The following is an 18,826-nucleotide window of genomic DNA, read 5'->3' as shown; positions in this document are numbered from 1 at the left end:
ACATTTTATTTTGGATTATATGGCCCTAAAATGTGTTAGCCCTTAATCCATAAACAGCACAACTCCTCATATTGGCATGGTCTTAATAATAACCTGTAATGGTGTTCTGGGTTAGAGTTGCATCGATATCACAACTATAATAGATTTCCTCAGTGCTCTGTTTATGATAAAGAAATTGTTTGTCAAATATGTTTTATTCTGCTGTATACACTCACCATTTGCTGCATTTATACTCTTTGACAAATGCATGTATGTGTCTCTCCACTGTTCACCCATCTGCTCTCCTGTCTGCCTCCCCTTCGCCCCTGTCCCTTGGCCTCCCCTTCTTCCAGGCCATACTCTGATGGATCCCTCAGTAGTGTTTGTGTTTATTCTGTAGCTACATTACAGGACCTACAGCGGGTCAAATAAGTATTGAACACGTCACCATTTTTCTCAGTAAATATATTTCCAAAGGTGCTATTGACATGACATTTTCAAATTTTCAGATGTTGGTAACAACCCAAGTAATCCATACATACAAATAAACCAAAACAAATACGTTCAGAAATTACGTTTTGTGTAATAATGTGAAATGACACAGGGAAAAAGTATTGAACACGCTTCATATTTATTTAATACTTTTTACAAAAGCCTTTGTTGGTAATGACAGCTTCAAGACGCCTCCTGTATGGAAAAACTAGTCGTAAGCATTGCTCAGGTGCGGCTTTGGCCCATTCTTCTTCTTCAAATCTGGAAGGTTCCGTGGGCCTCTTCTATGAACACTGATCTTCAGTTCTTCCCAAAGATTTTCAATTGGATTCATTTCTGGCAGCTTTATTTTCTTTCTCTGAAACCAGTTGAGTTTCCTTGGCTGTGTGTTCGGGATCATGGTCATGGTTGGGTTGTTACCAACATCTGGTGAAAATGTCATGTCAATAGCACCTTTGGAAATATATTTACTGAGAAAAATGGTGACGTGTTCAATACTTATTTTACCCGCTGTATATGATTATAATTACTTCAAATATGACTTCAAAGGATTTTGGAAGATTTTGTATAAACATTTTCTGTGTGCCAATTTCATTTTTCAGGGGAAAGTCTGAGCTTTCTTCTCCACATGCTTTTTGGCTTTCTTCTTCTTCACCTTTGTGCCCTTAGCCTTATTCAGGGCGGGCCTAGACCTTGTTAGGTGGTTGGCAGTTGGGCTGAGTTTGTAACTGTCCTTGCCCACATTGGAGATGGAGAGCAAGCCTTGAGCAGAAGTGGGTTTGACATGAGTGTAGTGAGGGAGATCAGCATAGAGATTTGGCTGGGAAAAGGAGCGCATAGCGAGGGTAGATGGTGAACACTGAGAGGCGGTGCCGCCTATCATGGGCAGGTGAACATGCTCACTACTCAGGTTAGTGACAGAATAGCGGCTACTGTTGGACATGATGATGTGGTGCCAGGAGCTGAGTGGGGTGGCTGAGAAATGCTGAGGCCCATTGGAGTCATCTTTGGCGCCCCCTGGGGACATGACCAGGGAGCCGTGGGGGGTGACAGCTTCCACAGCGCTCTGAAAGGTCTTGAGGATGCGCTCACTCTTCTGCTTCTCTTTCTTCTGCCTTGACTCCACCTTGCGAAGCTGGCGCCGGTGGTCTCTCATCATTTGCTTCCTGGTGTCAGCCAAGCCCCTAAAGATCGAAAGAAGATGAAGGCTAAACTTTACTTATCAGAGTCAAGGAAGAGAGAATATATATTGTGGGGATATCTTCTGAAAGAATTCTTTTTAAGTTTAAAACAAAAAATGTAATGACATTTTTGAAGTTTTAATTTGTCATTCACTGCATTTCAATAAAGCAGCATGATGGAGTTTTGGACTAAAGCTAGAGACCCATGCAAAAACCTTGCAAACAGCCAAATGACCACTAACTTGTGTCTTTTGGCAATATTGCTGGCGATGACGTGCTGTGAAGACTTTTCTTACTTTTCCGCAGGGTATTTCCAACCTGAACCACAAGACTATATAGTGCATAGCCTGGACAACTAGTAGGAATGACATGTGTGTTTGTCTGTCCTTCACGTGACCATAGTGCATAGCCTGGACATCTAGTAGGAATGACATGTGTGTTTGTCTGTCCTTCACGTGACCATAGTGCATAGCCTGGACAACTAGTAGGAATGACATGTGTGTTTGTCTGGACAACTAGTAGGAATGACATGTGTGTTTGTCTGTCCTTCACGTGACCTTATTCCATCCAAAGTTAATAGCAGATGATACTAAAAGTACCTCAAAAAGTGGCAAATTGTTACACCGTCTAACTTCTTTAAAGACTCTATAATGATGTTGACAGAGATGATGACTGCTGTCAGATGACTGCTGAACACTCAATCCATGTGAAGTATGCCCACCTGTAGTCCACCATGCCTGTTCTCTCTCTGTCCAGCCTCTGGATTAATTCCTCAATCTGAAAGCGGTCCAAGGGAATGCTGGATTGCTGTACAAGATTGATAGGTGGCACAGTTTACACACTAATATCATATGTGATACTATTAGTAATGTATGGTTATTAGATGTTTTAAAATGGATGATAATATTTTATTAAAATACAGTGTGTCTTCTACATGTTATAGGTATAGATGATTCTGGAACATGTTCACCTATCAAAAAAACAGATATTAACCTACAAAAAGTATTCTGTAGTCACGGCACCTAGAATACTTGATCTCAAACATCTACTGCGGATGGCTACAGGGAGTCTTATTGCAGAGAGTGTGCACTAGCTGTTCCAGTCGAAATAGTATTGTTTCCCTTTTGTCCACCAGACTAGCTGGAAGAGTAATGCTTTGCTAACGCAATGGCTGGCCACCTGCTTCTTTGACTTCTGCTATCTTGAAAAGATGGTCAAATGTAAGCTCAAATACAGTAAAGAGGAACCCGAAATCAAAACTGAGCAACACAAAATGTCTCCAACACTTGCTACTAACCACTATGGAGCTGCTGATGATAGATATGTTATAATCTGTGCCATTTTGATGTGTGTGTGCCTGATACATAAAGTTTAAATGGCAGATGATGCACTGTGATTGGTTTTATTCATACTTTTAACCTTAGGTGGAATATTACTGAACCCTCAAGGTAGTGTCAAATCAAATCCACCTCGATGTTGTGCTATTTTCACTGCCAAATGAGAGGCTATAGTATTGTGATATCAACACTATTATTTGGCTTATCATGCCTAGGAATGTCACTACTTTAGAATTTAAAGTCTCCATCAACATAAGGTGTTAACTGCAAAGGTTAATTATCATGTTTTTAGCGTGTTTGACCCTAGGTCAAGCTAGTTTTACAACCAGACAGAATATATTTTAATGAGCCAACACTGATACACAACTTACAGCTTCCGCCACACACCCAATGACTGAGGTTCTGTGGAGGTTGGGAGGCCATCATAAGTGGCTCTAACAATGAATTGAATGCGGTTAGTCCAAAGCCCACAGTTCTCTCCAACTCTCCAGCTCTCCATCTCTGCTCTGAACTACCAGTGAGTTTGAACCAGCCAGGAGTCTTTTCAATTTCTCCTTAACGGGCAGAAGATTATTGGGCACATACCTGAACAGCCTTTCTGAAGTCTGACACCGGAACACGCATTGTTCCATCCTTGTCAATGTTTCGGAAGAAGTCCCACAAGCGCAGTTTACGGTGGTCAAGGTAATCCTCAGATAAAAAAATAAAATATAATGCTCAGCCATCTACTGAGAAACTCCCAAACAGGGATTTATTTTCCCTCATATACATTCCAACTTAATGATCATGTGTGGAGACATCTGGAGATGAACCACATTGTTGTATATATATTGTGCTTATTAATATTTCACAAAACATACCTGGATGACTTTCATTGGATCAAGACGTTTTGGGGGTTTCTTGGCTATAAAACCACCCACACCCCCATATTGAACTTGAAGGTTGGGGTGCTCTTGACAAGTTAGTTCCAGCAGCTGCACAAAGTTTTCATTCACCAGCACATTCTACATGAGAGCAAAGAGAGTGTCAAATGAAAACAAAACTACACAAGTGACTCTGTATGTACATTGTGTGGAAATATTAAACTTATATTTTCATTACGCTTGGGCTGCTAGTTCTGTGTAGGTTTTCCATTATGAAACTTTGGGTTCATGGACACATCAAGAGCTAAACATTAACTTCAAATGAACAGTATTTTTTTGTTGTTAAATTCAGTGGCTATGTTGTTACTACATTTGTATGTGCCTTAGTTGTGTGGATTGGACCATTACAAGTGGAGACCTTTCTACCCCCTCAAGGATTTGGAAGGTTATGGTGATGATACAGAAATGATGATAGGAGACTCACACAAATATTGATCTCTTCTAAACCAGTTTTGGGGGTGTTCTTGACAACATGGATCAAAGCCAGTGCACCCTCCACTGTCAGGGAATTATATGCCAACTGTGGACAGAATGTGCATGTACATGAGAGCTCTCATCAGAAGTGCATTTTTAAGGAAGTGAGTACAATATGATCTGCTATGGCACAATGTTGTGTCAAAATGTGTAGTGATTCCAGGCCTTTCTGTAACTTACGTAACCTTTATACTTCGGCACATTGTCCTAATATTTGGCAAAGGACATAATAAACACATATGATGATTTCCTTATTTGGACACACACGCACACGCGCACACACACGCACACACGCACACACGCACACACACACGCACACACACACACACACACACACACACACACACACACACACACACACACACACACACACACACACACACACACACACACACACACACACACACACACACACACCTTTATGACTCCTGTTGGTTGAGTTGAGGAATGACACATACTGTATGTCTTCAATACATATGGAGCTACTAACTCCTTCTCTAACAATGGTGGGTTTCTAGCCCCTACACAGGTTTAAGGCCATACTATCCTCATCCTATCCCATGAATTCACTTAGCTCAGTCCTGCATCCTATTTGTCTGTTGGCCATCATCTCCATATAGCAGCACTCCCCCCACTCAAACTCACACTCACCTGTAGCCCCCTAAGGGTCTCGTTAGCTTCAAGGCCCTTGCAGAACATGCTAACTCCTTCATTAGTGATCCGGTTGTTGTTAAGATCCAGATGCAGAAGGGTGTTATTGAACTTTAGGGCTTCCCCAAGAGCTAGAGCCCCTTCATTACCAAAGCCATTCCATGACAGGTCCAAGTACTTCAAGGTCATATTCACCTAAGCAGGTCATGATTTAAAAAAAAAAAAAAAGATTCATCCATCATTTTCTCCTGCTGTATGCCAATTAATGTCACTCACCGGCGCATCAATAACAATAACTATAATGTAGACCTAGTACACCTACATTCACAAAAGATCAATCTAATTGGTAGGATAAATCTGATCAAAATGACATGGTTGCCTACATTTCTGTTTAGCTTTCAGATGATATCGTTGATGGCCTAAAAGCTTTTTCTTTAAGAATGTTATAGGATATTTACTTTGTTTATTTGGTCTAATAAGTATCACGGACTTAGTAGAAAACTTCTTCAGAACACAGAAGAGAAGGTGGTCTTCATTTTCCAAATTTACCAAATGTGGATCTGTACTATTATTTCTCACAAGCCTTCTATATCAACCTTATCATTAATAGATCAGATGAGGAACCATGGAGAAATATAGAAGACTACCAGCTTAGGCCAGACAACTTGTTTAGATCTATTTTTAGAAAACATAAGATCAGAACCTCTAGTTTAGTCATAAATAGTACTTTAGAAGCATGAAAATATTTCAGGGGTTTACATTAGTGTGCTCAAGAATACCTATCTTTGCAACATCCATCCACTCCCATGCAAAACTCAAAACTAAACTGGAATCAATAGTGGAATTAGTAACGGATATTGTATCCCATAATAAGGTTTTGCCATGTGTACATCTTAAAAACACATTTAACCTAAAGAGATGAACTGAAAAGCTGGTTCATTTGCAGAATTTTGTGTTAAACTATGACGTGCAACCAGCATCTATTAGGTTGTTATAGAGCATAAGTAGATAATTACTCTTTGCAAAAAATATACGATAACTTGGATAAAGATCTTAACATGAGATACAAATATTAAATGGAAAAAACGCCTGCATCTAACAAATAAAATAACCATTACACACCTTGAGCCCTGCACAGAAAGCCACTGCACCTTTCATTCGCAGATGATTCCAGCTGAGGTCTAGTGTCTCTAAACCTTCATTGTTGGCTGTAGATTTAAAATCAGATATCACAAAAGTTGACAATGTTTTATGTAGACCTACTGGTTTATTTTTCAAATTAAGCAGGTTTGTTGTTTCACCAAAATGTATTTACTTTACCTAACATTTGGCCCAGATGATCTCCCCCACGCCCACCAAACTGATTGTGACTTAAATCCAGTTCTTTCACTCTGTAGTTATTCTGCTGAAAAGAACAAGCCATCACCAAAACAAGTTGCGGTTGACTAAAATAACATTGGCCTTGGCATGCTCACCAACTTACCGCCAAGGAATCAGCAAAAAACTTGGCATCATCCTCAACGAATCCATTCCCTAGTTGGACATTAAGAAAAACCCATATCTTACATCTTATTTCTGACTTTGACTTATTCTCTTTGGCATTTGTCAGCATGCATCATTACCTGACAGTTTTAAAGATCTGATAGAAATGTTTTCCAGTAAAATCTTTGCCATGGCCTCAGCTCCGGCAGATTGAAGGTGATTATTAGAGAGGTCCTGAGTGATGCAGAAACACACAGACACACAAGCAGACAGAGAGAATGGCACATCATATAAATGTAGTGTCACACACAACCAGTACTGGCCTCAATGGTCACACAGGCGGTAGGATGAAAAAGAATGGTTAAAAGAGCATCAGTTCGTCAAGAGGCTTATCACATATATATATATACTGTATATATATAATTAATGTACCAACGTATGCATTCACATAGAGGAGGAAAAGGAGAGCATGGGTAAATATGGGTCTTGGATGGAGGTTCAGTTTGAACCTTTATCAATTGTGTGTGGGGGGGGGTGTGACACTACGGAACTTAAGGGATAAAAGATTTAGGGCCTTGACTGTTTCTCCTTATGTTTAGGCTCATCTTTCTTCTTGTTTACTGGACATTAAACGATTGGCAGACTTTTCAGTGAACAACGTGCAAGTTAAGTCCCCAAGGGCCCAAGAATTTCATTCAATGGTGCAATTACCCATAATCCATAGCTGTTGTTAATGCAGTTCTTTCTTTCTGCTCTATATGCTGTTTGGCAACACTCTGAGTAACCCATCAACATTTTCTTTCTCTCTTTTTAAAATATCAACATGAACAACCAACACAAACACAGGTCTAATTGCAAATGGCTCAAGTGAAATTACAGTAAGCCATATCCTCAAAGGCAAACGATGGGAACAGGATTGGGGGTTGGTCTCTTATGAAATGCCTATTATGAAACGTAAATGCTAAACCTTCAGCCAAAGTGCACATATTTTGAGGTTTGAAAGCTGAACATATTGCCAGTCATTATAAGTGGCAATGACTGAAATTTGGAGCTTGGCATTGAGAATACTCAAATCTCTATTGTGGATCTCAATAATCAAACTGAGCATCTCTGTCAACATCACTGGACGTATAAGGCCATACGCTGTGAGGGTTGACCGTCCGAAGTCCAAAGGGCTCCATTTGCCATCAAATCACCTCACTTCCTCAAACTACCCATGTGACATTTTTCAGTTTTCACAACCTTGAGATCCTTTCAAACTCTATTTTACATGAATAAAAATGACATTGGAGCTTAATAGAACTGAACTATCTGTGCAACAATATCTGCATAGTTCAATTCCATATGTACACAACTGACTGAAACAAGAATGCTATTACAAAAATGAATATTATAGGGGTATCACGATATTACTGTCAACAGAATGAAGTGTCATTTCCTTTCTTGGATGAAATTACAAAGCTCCCCTGAGGCACTGTTTATTCTAAATGTAAGCACAAACATTAAACATAGCCTATACTTAAACATATTGAAACTATTGTCTGAGTTTTCCTTCAATACAGAGATTAAAAAAAGACACCAAACTGTAAATATAAGATACAACATAGACATTATTAACTTATGATGAAAACTTCTTTGTAGCTTTCACAAACTCACCAGATTCTGGATGGTAAAATTTGCTCTAAGCATTTCCACAAGATACTTAGCCCCTTCAGCTAGGAGATAATTGTCTGCAAGCTCCAGAGTGGTGATGTGCATATCAGTCTGCACGTAACCAGAAAACATAAATCTTACATCAATGAAGACTTTGTGCTTCACAACATTTAATTTAGAGGATGACAAATGTATTGCAGTGATCTGTTTGAACAGATTTGATGCTTCGTAGCCTATTTCATTGTCAAAGTTTATCGTTGGACTGGTGGTTTTAAACTGGGATTCTTTTATATCGACAGGAAACCATGAAAACATCGGAGTGACAAAGTATATTGAAAGATTGTAAATTCACCACAAGGGCAATGGCCAGTGACTTGGCCCCCAGGGGCCCCAGGCCATGGTGTGTGAGGTTCAGCCTATCCGAACCCAGGTGACGCAGGAAATAGGAGACAGGAACCACATCAACCAGTTTACAGGCTTCCAAGTATAGTTCTCTGACTGACATGTCGTCTCTGCTTCTCCTGACCTCTGGTGGGGGAAGATAATCAGTAACATGAAATGATGAACTGGTGGGTAGTTTGCATTCATAAGGTGTGATAACCTGCTCTGTATCAGATACAGCCATGTCTGTTTTGTTAAATTCATGTGTATGAATATACGGATGTAATGTTTTGATCATTCAAAATGATATCTGTAAAGTGTTCTATACCATTTCACAAACTGAATGCAAATCATAGAAAGATTGTGTTTTATTGTCTTACCCTCAGGCTCCAGATCTGTGTCCCACTCATCATCGTCCAGTTGGGTGACTGGGGGGGAGATGTCCCAATCTGTGAGGCTAAGGGAGTCCACTGACAAGCATGCCTGGTTAATCTCCTCTTTCTGCTTTTCCATCATGTGAAGTAATCATTTTTTTAACTGCAGTATTACTGTCTCTTCAATGTCTTGCATCAAAATGAATGGAATATATTCTTAGCAACCGTACCTTTTGTGAAACCTAAGCTTCCCTTGTTGTCACAACTTGTACTAACCAATGGAAAGAGCATCATAAAATATTTACCAGAGGTGTTGGGTTAAGCCACTGGGTTCTTGAACAGGTTCAGCCTTCATACTAATTCAGAAATGAGGAATTCCTCACATTCAGTTAAAGTCTGGCTGGACTGTGTGTATAAAAACAACAGACAAGCAAACCATTTCTGCTACTAATGTGGGTGGTTAATAGAACATAAACAACAGCAATACTATCTAGTACTAGTAGGCCTACAGCTACTACCAGAGGTCAAACAAGACAGTTTTCAAGAAAAGGCACAAAAAAAAAAAGAAGCTTGTAGGTTAACAAAGAAGATTACGTCCAGCAGAATAGATAGTAATGGTACTATTACCATTGTCTGATTACCAATAGCACAGAGAAGGCATACTATTTACAGCAGAATAGATAGTAATGGTATTTTTACCATTGTCTGATTACCAATAGCAAAGATAAGGCATAATATTTAGAGCAGCAGTAAGTTGTTATGGTCTAAAACAGTCACACTTTATTTGGATGGTCCCCTATAGACTATCTACAGATGCTCAGATTATAAACACACTTTATTTGGATGGTCCCCTATAGACTATCTACAGATGCTCAGATTATAAACACACTTTATTTGGATGGTCCCCTATAGACTATCTACAGATGCTCAGATTATAAACACACTTTATTTGGATGGTCCCCTATAGACTATCTACAGATACTCAGATTATAAACACACTTTATTTGGATGGTCCCCTATAGACTATCTACAGATGCTCAGATTATAAACACACTTTATTTGGATGGTCCCCTATAGACTATCTACAGATGCTCAGATTATAAACACACTTTATTTGGATGGTCCCCTATAGACTATCTACAGATGCTCAGATTATAAACAAACTATCTGTTGAAATTCTGTCAACTTCAACGTATGGTTAGGGGTTGGGTTTCGTTAGGGTGATGTTTAGTGAACAGTTAAAAAGAATGAACTTGAACCTCTAAAACTAGATAACTACTATCTACCAGTCATGAAAAAACCTAGCAAACACCAAGATGGCAGGATCAATATGGCTATGGGGTAGTTCTCGCTTGGCAACCCTCATTAGGGCGGAGACAAGCTGATTGCTCATTACTTGGACCTTGGTTAAGAGGGTTTTCTCCCTTCTCATCTCATCTGTACACCTGTGCTCTGTGATTTGAATTGTACACAGAGATGAACGACGTTATGCTTGCCAAGAGAGTGTGCTTTTGGATGTCCTGTTTCAGATCGTTTCCTTAAAGGTGCAGTGTGTCGTATTTAGTGGCACCTACTGGTGAGGTTGCAGACTGCCGGTGCCCGATCTATGCTGGCTGCATGATCCATTCTGCACATGCACAAAATAATGGTAATCTCTAATGAAACTGACCAATCCCTTTACACAGTATTTTTCATGTCGCTTTAATTCTTGCGTGAGCATTTTGAAATCCAGTTGGAGACACGACAGCAGGAATTGGTATCAGATGGCATTGGCGGTCAAATCAGTTAGTGATGCAAGATTAAGTTATGTCTGATACAGAGTTCTAGTCTGCCAATTTCTAAAGAGCTGGAAAATAACACCACTATTGGACAAGCTTGAGCGAAAGGAAGTCACCCGGGTGGCTGATAACAACGTACAGAAAGTTCACATGTTTGTCAAAACAGGGCTTGAAGTTAACCCACGCGTATCAATAGTTGAAGATCAAAAGTGATTTGCTAGTTAGTATTTGTACCAGCCAAAGTCTAATTATATTTACATGAGATTTACAGACCAGATTTAACAGCATTGGTTTGGTGAGGAGCCTTGATCTGTTTTTCATAACATGTTTGAAATCATTAATTAAAATGGTCATTGTTTAATAAACCAATTAGCTTGGCAATTATCAAATTAATGTCTAAAGCAAAACTAACTTTACACAGTAAATCTTGCCACTGTCAAAATGCACCCTTTTTTCTAGTTGGCTAGTGTTAATGTAAAGCCATGGAAGCAAGTGTCACGGACGTCAGGACTCAGAGGTGGAATATGACAGTTTATCGGACACAACCAGTAACAAGGGGAACAGGGGAATACACGGGATAACGCTCAGAAGTTATAAAGTCCACGCAAAACGTGATTACGCTAAATTAAACTAGGGATGATCTGGGGTACTCAAAAACGGGAGATAACTAAACACTGAAGAATAGTAGCACAGGAGGTCGGAACAGAATAGGAGATGGCGATAGACCTGGAAATTGGGGACTGGAGCGGGAACGGAGCAGGGACGATTGCGGGAGACGTAGTCAGGAACTTGATTCTTCGTTAAGACTAGTCCTTTTGCAACAAGGCCAATCCAAGGAGTGAAGGGCGTGAGGAGTTTATAAAGTGGTGGAGGGAGTGACAGGTGCAGGTAATCAGGCAATCAGGAGATTGGGAAGGTGACTGAGGCAGGTGAGTTGAATCAGGAGGGGGCGTGGATCAGCGCTGGCGTGACAGCAAGTCAGTAAAACATGTCTTTTTTTTTTCTTTCGAAACAGACAATCAGTTCTTCTCTACTGGCCCCAGCAGGCAGTACATGAGGCTGGTTGTTCTGTCTGATGAACAAAAGAAGGCAGTCCTGGAAGAGTGCCACAACCATCCTGGCACGGGCAGCCACAGTGATGTGAGGGGCACCAGAGACAGGATGGTTGCTGCATATTACTGATCCAGTTTTAAAAAGATGTTGCAGATCGGGTAAAGAGTGTTTCATTAGATTGAATCGGACATCATGGCTTTCACACAGTGCTCTTGCCATCATTCTACATGTGACTCTTTCTTCAATCGTTTCAATATGTACAGGCATATTGGCACAAGGGGGAAAAGAGGGAAAGCTTTCTGGGGCTCATGGCTCATGGGGGCCAGCGATACAATATAATCAATGATACTCAGCAAACCAAAATACTCCCCACTACTTATTAAAAAAAACATTGTATTTATTGTTGCTTTAGTCAAATATAGCCTGTAGATAAATGGAATTTGGATTGGTATCATTTTGAAACAGTGTCATGACAGAATGAAAAAGCCATTTTGTTATCAAACGTACTGAAATAAAGTGACTCTGATGTACAATGAAAATCTAAATGTGTGTGCAAACCTGCGTGCGTGCCTTTGTAGCCCCCATCACTCTCACTCTGTTAGTTTCCATGTATGTGTTGATGTAGGAGAGACAGAGAGCAACTACATGCATCGATCTGAGTAAAGCAGAGTTGTGACGGGCCCATTCACTGAGCCTTTTCAGGGGCGCAGACATTTTTGGGGGTGTGCCTGAATATGCATAATTTCTTGATATCACAGGAAAAAATGTAGTCAACTGGCAACTGTGAATACAGTGGAGGACTGTGAGATTTATGGTTGGGGCTTCAATGATGAAGAAGTGGGAAGAAAAAAGAATTTGGGTGCACATTTTTACTGCAAACTGCATGGTTTGCTTGCTAGCATAGGTCGTTTTGAAGCCATATCTCTTGCCTATGGCATAATCACCAGTGGTGTCTCTGGCATGGACAGCTGAGCCTAACTCCACCCACTGCATCATTTTGAAAGATGCTTAGAAGGCTGAGAGGGGGTGGGGAGGGGCTGGGAGTTCACTAGATTGAGCAGTACCCTTAAGTACCCTAGTACCCTAGTACCCTTAACCCTGGTGGGTCCCAATAAACACCATTAGGGCAGCATCCGACTCATCAATGAAACTACACACAAACCTACTAATAGTAATTAGTTTTATACTATATATTGAATCCAAATAAAAGTAACATGTATAACTAGGTATAAGAAACATTGAATTATTGACTATGGCATATTGTTATTAACTATAAAATCTCAAATGCCGGTCCCTTCACTACTCACTCAATGAATCCAAACACAAATGCACCTCTTCAATGAAATCACAAACATTAAAGTAACGCAGGGGTCATCAAGCAGTATCCAATCATTGTGGACTGCAACTGTAATAACACATCCAAAGCAACATTTTAGAGCAACCTACAGCCAAAATAACACGCCTTGTAATAATGCGATAAACTCACCAGTGACTTAAATTGCTCGAAAAGAAAAGATTCATTCATCTGGGAAGACTTGTCAATAACTGTTCTGTCAAAGTCCACCAATCCACGAATTAATTAATTTTCAATTAATAGCACAGCTAGTGCATTTTACCTCTGTTGCCCAATGGTATAAAGTGTAAATTAATCCTTTTCAAGGTTGACAAGTTTCTCTCCGACTCAGCAGTGTTAATTGGCATAGAGAATTTTCGGCAGTGATGCAGTGCCTTTTTTTCTCTTGAACTACTCTAGGTTGAAGGAGTGTTTTTTTGTCCTTTCCAGACTGAAAGACTTTGAAATCCTCTGGCTGGTGTGGTCCCAAACCACAAACCTTTAAATTATATCTCTAATGGTAAGGTACTTAATTTAACTTTTATTGTCAACTTGATTCATTATTTTGCCTTGCTAGTAGTAGTGTTAGCATAACTGTGATAACTAACAATGGCTAGCTGCAGCAAGGCTGATACTGTAAATTACACTAACTAAACGTCTTGACATATGTCATTCTGTTACTTTTTATTGGCTGTGGGGCCAACATCATCGTGCCCCACAGCTCATTATTTAAAGCGCTTTGAACAGTGTTTTTAACTGCTAACTTGGTTAAACCAGCGCTGAGGGGCCAGCCACCTGTTCAGCAAAGGAAGACTGCAAGGTCAAGTACTGATCTTTACTCTCAGGTACATGAAGATGTTTGGAATGTATCGGGCAGCGCCACCATTGTGATAGGGAACAACACTGGAAATTGTATTATTGATCATGTCATGCACTGCTCCACAGTGGCATCTTGTTGAGCATATTTAATAATATAGCAAAGCCATGTTAAATAGCCTATGCAAATGACGTCACATTAGAACATGTGTGCCTGCGTGCACTGAAATGCTATTGTGAGCATGCGCTGAATAAACGGTCAGTTGTGAGTTCCCAGACCAAAGAGAAGATGGTAGTCTGTACTCTTTTCTCCCGTGAATGCTAACTACTAGTAGGTACTAGCTAACCACATTGGTGACTGTTATAATGATAGACTGCTGCAGAAATGTCTAACGCTACACATCTGATGGTGGGGCCAGGCCCCACCGGCCCCTAATGTAGAGACGCCCCTGCCAATTACATAAGGCTACCCCATCTTTACTCAGCCTACAAGTACATATTTTCAAAGCAATAGCACTACGAGATGACTTAAATCCTAGGCTATTAGTCATATTTGTCAACATCACCAAAATGTTGTTTGAGTGATCAGAACTTCCCCAGCCAAGTGAATTCCTTAGCCTGTCTGAAATTCAGTGGTTTGTGGTGACTTTTATTTATAGACAGGCAGCGCTGATGTTCCTGACCCACACTCGACGTCCTTGTCACAATGTTTTCTGATCATGCCAATAAATATAATACAGATAATAAACTTCTTGTATAATCAAAACAGGAGGAACAATAATTCCTTCCTTGTATAGTGTATGAGCTTATGTATTGTTACACACACGTGTCAAAGTGTATAACACTTGCAGTATTATAACTGTATCATGTCTTGAAAAAAAAATCTTTTTTGCTAACAACATTTTATATCCGGTTTGTACTCTGTACTGAATAGTTCCGTTCTGCTAGCAACGATAACCCACAATAACCCCAGGAAGTAAAACGAAACGAGGAAGTAAAATGAGTTTGTTGTATCAAATGAAAGGTTTTTACAACAAACAACCCTGTTAATCGACTGGGTAATATAAAAACCTTTTTTATGCAACGAGTTTTATTGTTCCATTTGTCCTAATGATCGGGAAAATAGTTAAAAGCGTGTTTGAAAGTTATAGTAGCCTATTTGTCATTATAAAGTCCTAATCTGTCTACTCGCTAGATCAGACTTTATAATGGTATTTTGTTAACTGTGCATTAAATTTACTTGCTTTAAAACAAGGTAAGATATAGTGAGTTAATTTTAAGCGTACAGGATACTTTGATAATGACTAAGCTGTAGCTGAAAATTGACAATTAATATTACTTTCATAGTAACATCAAAATGGGTTAAAAACGATTCACTGATGTTACAAAAGTATGATTTTCTTGTTTAAATATAGGGAACACTGACTAAACAGGCATCATTGCAAATATTGTAGTAAGAAACGGTAAAACACACAACAATCTGCTGATAAAAGGATTATGTCTTCATTAAAGTTGGTTGAACATGTTCAGAACACTGTAAAGAAAGGGTAAAAAATGTTTAGCAGTAATTAATCTGGCCATTCACTGTGAAAAAACACTTGACACACAGATCACACAGGTGAAAAGGGATTATCTCCAATGCCAGGGTATTGCCATGTGACACGTATCAAACTTTGCTGATGAAACTAAAGATTGTGTCTCAATAAAAGTGGGGTGGAATATGTTTAGGACATTCCAAACATTAAATAAAATGTGTGAAGTAGTTGAGATTTACGTCCCTGAATGCTCCACAATACTTTAAACATAGGTGATCAGACAGGCGAAAATGCATTGTCTTCAATGGTAGGGCCATGTGACATGTATCACTCTTTGCTGATGAAACTAAAGATTGTGTCTCAATGAAAGGGGGGTGGAATATGTTCAGGACACTCCAAACATTAAATAAAATGTGTGAAGTAGTTGAGATTTACGTCCCTGAAGGCTCCACAATACTTTAAACATAGGCCTACACACAGGCGAAAATGCATTATCTTCAATGGCAGGGCCATGTGACATGTATCACTCTTTGCTGAAAAAACTAAAGATTGTGTCTCAATGAAAGGGGGGTGGAATATGTTCAGGACACTCCAAACATTAAATAAAATGTGTGAAGTAGTTGAGATTTACGTCCCTGAATGCTCCACAATACTTTAAACATAGGCCTAAACACAGGCGAAAATGCATTGTCTTCAATGGTAGGGCCATGTGATACCTATGACAGTTTGCTGATGAAACTAAAGATTGTGTCTCAATGAAAGGGGGGTGGAATATGTTCAGGACATTCCAAACATTAAATAAAATGTGTGAAGTAGTTGAGATTTACGTCCCTGAAGGCTCCACAATACTTTAAACATAGGCCTACACACAGGCGAAAATGCATTTATTCAATAGCAGGGCCATGTGACACGTATCACTCTATGCTGATGAAACTAACGATTGTGTCTCAATGAAAGGGGGGTGGAATATGTTCAGGACACTCCAAACATTAAATAAAATGTGTGAAGTAGTTGAGATTTACGTCCCTGAATGCTCCACAATACTTTAAACATAGGTGATCAGACAGGCGAAAATGCATTTATTCAATGGCAGGGCCATGTGATACCTATGACAGTTTGCTGATGAAACTAAAGATTGTGTCTCAATGAAAGGGGGGTGGAATATGTTCAGGACACTCCAAACATTAAATAAAATGTGTGAAGTAGTTGAGATTTACGTCCCTGAAGGCTCCAAAATACTTTAAACATAGGCCTACACACAGGCGAAAATGCATTATCTTCAATGGCAGGGCCATGTGACATGTATCACTCTTTGCTGAAAAAACTAAAGATTGTGTCTCAATGAAAGGGGGGTGGAATATGTTCAGGACACTCCAAACATTAAATAAAATGTGTGAAGTAGTTGAGATTTACGTCCCTGAAGGCTCCACAATACTTTAAACATAGGCCTACACACAGGCGAAAATGCATTAACTTCAATGGCAGGGCCATGTGATACGTATGACACTTTGCTGATTAAACTAAAGATTGTGTCTCAATGAAAGGGGGGTGGAATATGTTCAGGACATTCCAAACATTAAATAAAATGTGTGAAGTAGTGGAGAATTACGTCCCTGAATGCTCCACAATACTTTAAACATAGGCCTACACACAGGCGAAAATGCATTTATTCAATGGCAGGGCCATGTGACACGTATCACTCTATGCTGATGAAACTAAAGATTGTGTCTCAATGAAAGGGGGGTGGAATATGTTCAGGACACTCCAAACATTAAATAAAATGTGTGAAGTAGTTGAGATTTACGTCCCTGAAGGCTCCACAATACTTTAAACATAGGCCTACACACAGGCGAAAATGCATTAACTTCAATGGCAGGGCCATGTGATACGTATGACACTTTGCTGATTAAACTAAAGATTGTGTCTCAATGAAAGGGGGGTGGAATATGTTCAGGACACTCCAAACATTAAATAAAATGTGTGAAGTAGTGGAGAATTACGTCCCTGAATGCTCCACAATACTTTAAACATAGGTGATCAGACAGGCGAAAATGCATTTATTCAATGGCAGGGCCATGTGATACCTATGACAGTTTGCTGATGAAACTAAAGATTGTGTCTCAATGAAAGGGGGGTGGAATATGTTCAGGACACTCCAAACATTAAATAAAATGTGTGAAGTAGTTGAGATTTACGTCCCTGAAGGCTCCACAATACTTTAAACATAGGCCTACACACAGGCGAAAATGCATTATCTTCAATGGCAGGGCCATGTGACATGTATCACTCTTTGCTGAAAAAACCTAATATTGTGTCTCAATGAAAGGGGGGTGGAATATGTTCAGGACACTCCAAACATTAAATAAAATGTGTGAAGTAGTTGAGATTTACGTCCCTGAAGGCTCCACAATACTTTAAACATAGGCCTACACACAGGCGAAAATGCATTAACTTCAATGGCAGGGCCATGTGATACGTATGACACTTTGCTGATTAAACTAAAGATTGTGTCTCAATGAAAGGGGGGTGGAATATGTTCAGGACATTCCAAACATTAAATAAAATGTGTGAAGTAGTGGAGAATTACGTCCCTGAATGCTCCACAATACTTTAAACATAGGCCTACACACAGGCGAAAATGCATTTATTCAATGGCAGGGCCATGTGACACGTATCACTCTATGCTGATGAAACTACAGATTGTGTCTCAATGAAAGGGGGGTGGAATATGTTCAGGACACTCCAAACATTAAATAAAATGTGTGAAGTAGTTGAGATCTACGTCCCTGAATGCTTCACAATACTTTAAACATAGGCCTACACACAGGCGAAAATGCATTAACTTCAATGGCAGGGCCATGTGATACGTATGACACTTTGCTGATTAAACTAAAGATTGTGTCTCCATGAGTGCTCCACAATACTTTAAACGTACGTGTCACATGGCCCTCATTGAGACACAATCTTTAGTTTTTTCAGTAAAGAGTGATACATGTCACATGGCCCTACCATTGAAGACAATGCATTTTCGCCTGTCTGATCACCTATGTTTAAAGTATTGTGGAGCATTCAGGGACGTAAATCTCAACTACTTCACACATTTTATTTAATGTTTGGAGTGTCCTGAACATATTCCACCCCCCTTTCATTGAGACACAATCTTTAGTTTTTTCAGCAAAGAGCGATACATGTCACATGGCCCTGCCATTGAAGATAATGCATTTTCGCCTGTCTGATCACCTATGTTTAAAGTATTGTGGAGCATTCAGGGACGTAAATCTCAACTACTTCACACATTTTATTTAATGTTTGGAGTGTGTCCTGAACATATTCCACCCCCCTTTCATTGAGACACAATCTTTAGTTTTTTCAGCAAAGAGTGAT

The 18,826-nt window shown here is 39.6% G+C and overlaps 1 protein-coding gene across 1 annotated transcript; it reads right to left on the bottom strand.

Moving 5' to 3' along the window:
• Window positions 1–1,069: 1,069 nt before the first annotated feature.
• On the bottom strand, window positions 1,070–9,066 carry LOC105909405 (leucine-rich repeat-containing protein 74A). The gene is made up of 13 exons (XM_012838034.2): window positions 8,934–9,066; window positions 8,525–8,700; window positions 8,176–8,283; window positions 6,660–6,753; window positions 6,521–6,570; window positions 6,358–6,439; window positions 6,160–6,245; window positions 5,038–5,232; window positions 4,337–4,432; window positions 3,850–3,993; window positions 3,575–3,679; window positions 2,374–2,459; window positions 1,070–1,655 (listed from the first exon to the last, which is right to left on the bottom strand). Exons 1-13 carry the CDS (start codon window positions 9,064–9,066, stop codon window positions 1,070–1,072), a joined length of 1,941 nt encoding a protein of 646 aa, XP_012693488.1.
• Window positions 9,067–18,826: the final 9,760 nt, after the last annotated feature.

Source organism: Clupea harengus, chromosome 14, assembly GCF_900700415.2.
Source record: "Clupea harengus chromosome 14, Ch_v2.0.2, whole genome shotgun sequence".
Lineage (NCBI taxonomy): Eukaryota > Metazoa > Chordata > Actinopteri > Clupeiformes > Clupeidae > Clupea > Clupea harengus.
Note: the sequence above shows the minus strand (reverse complement) of the source record. Positions and strands in the feature narration are given on the sequence as shown.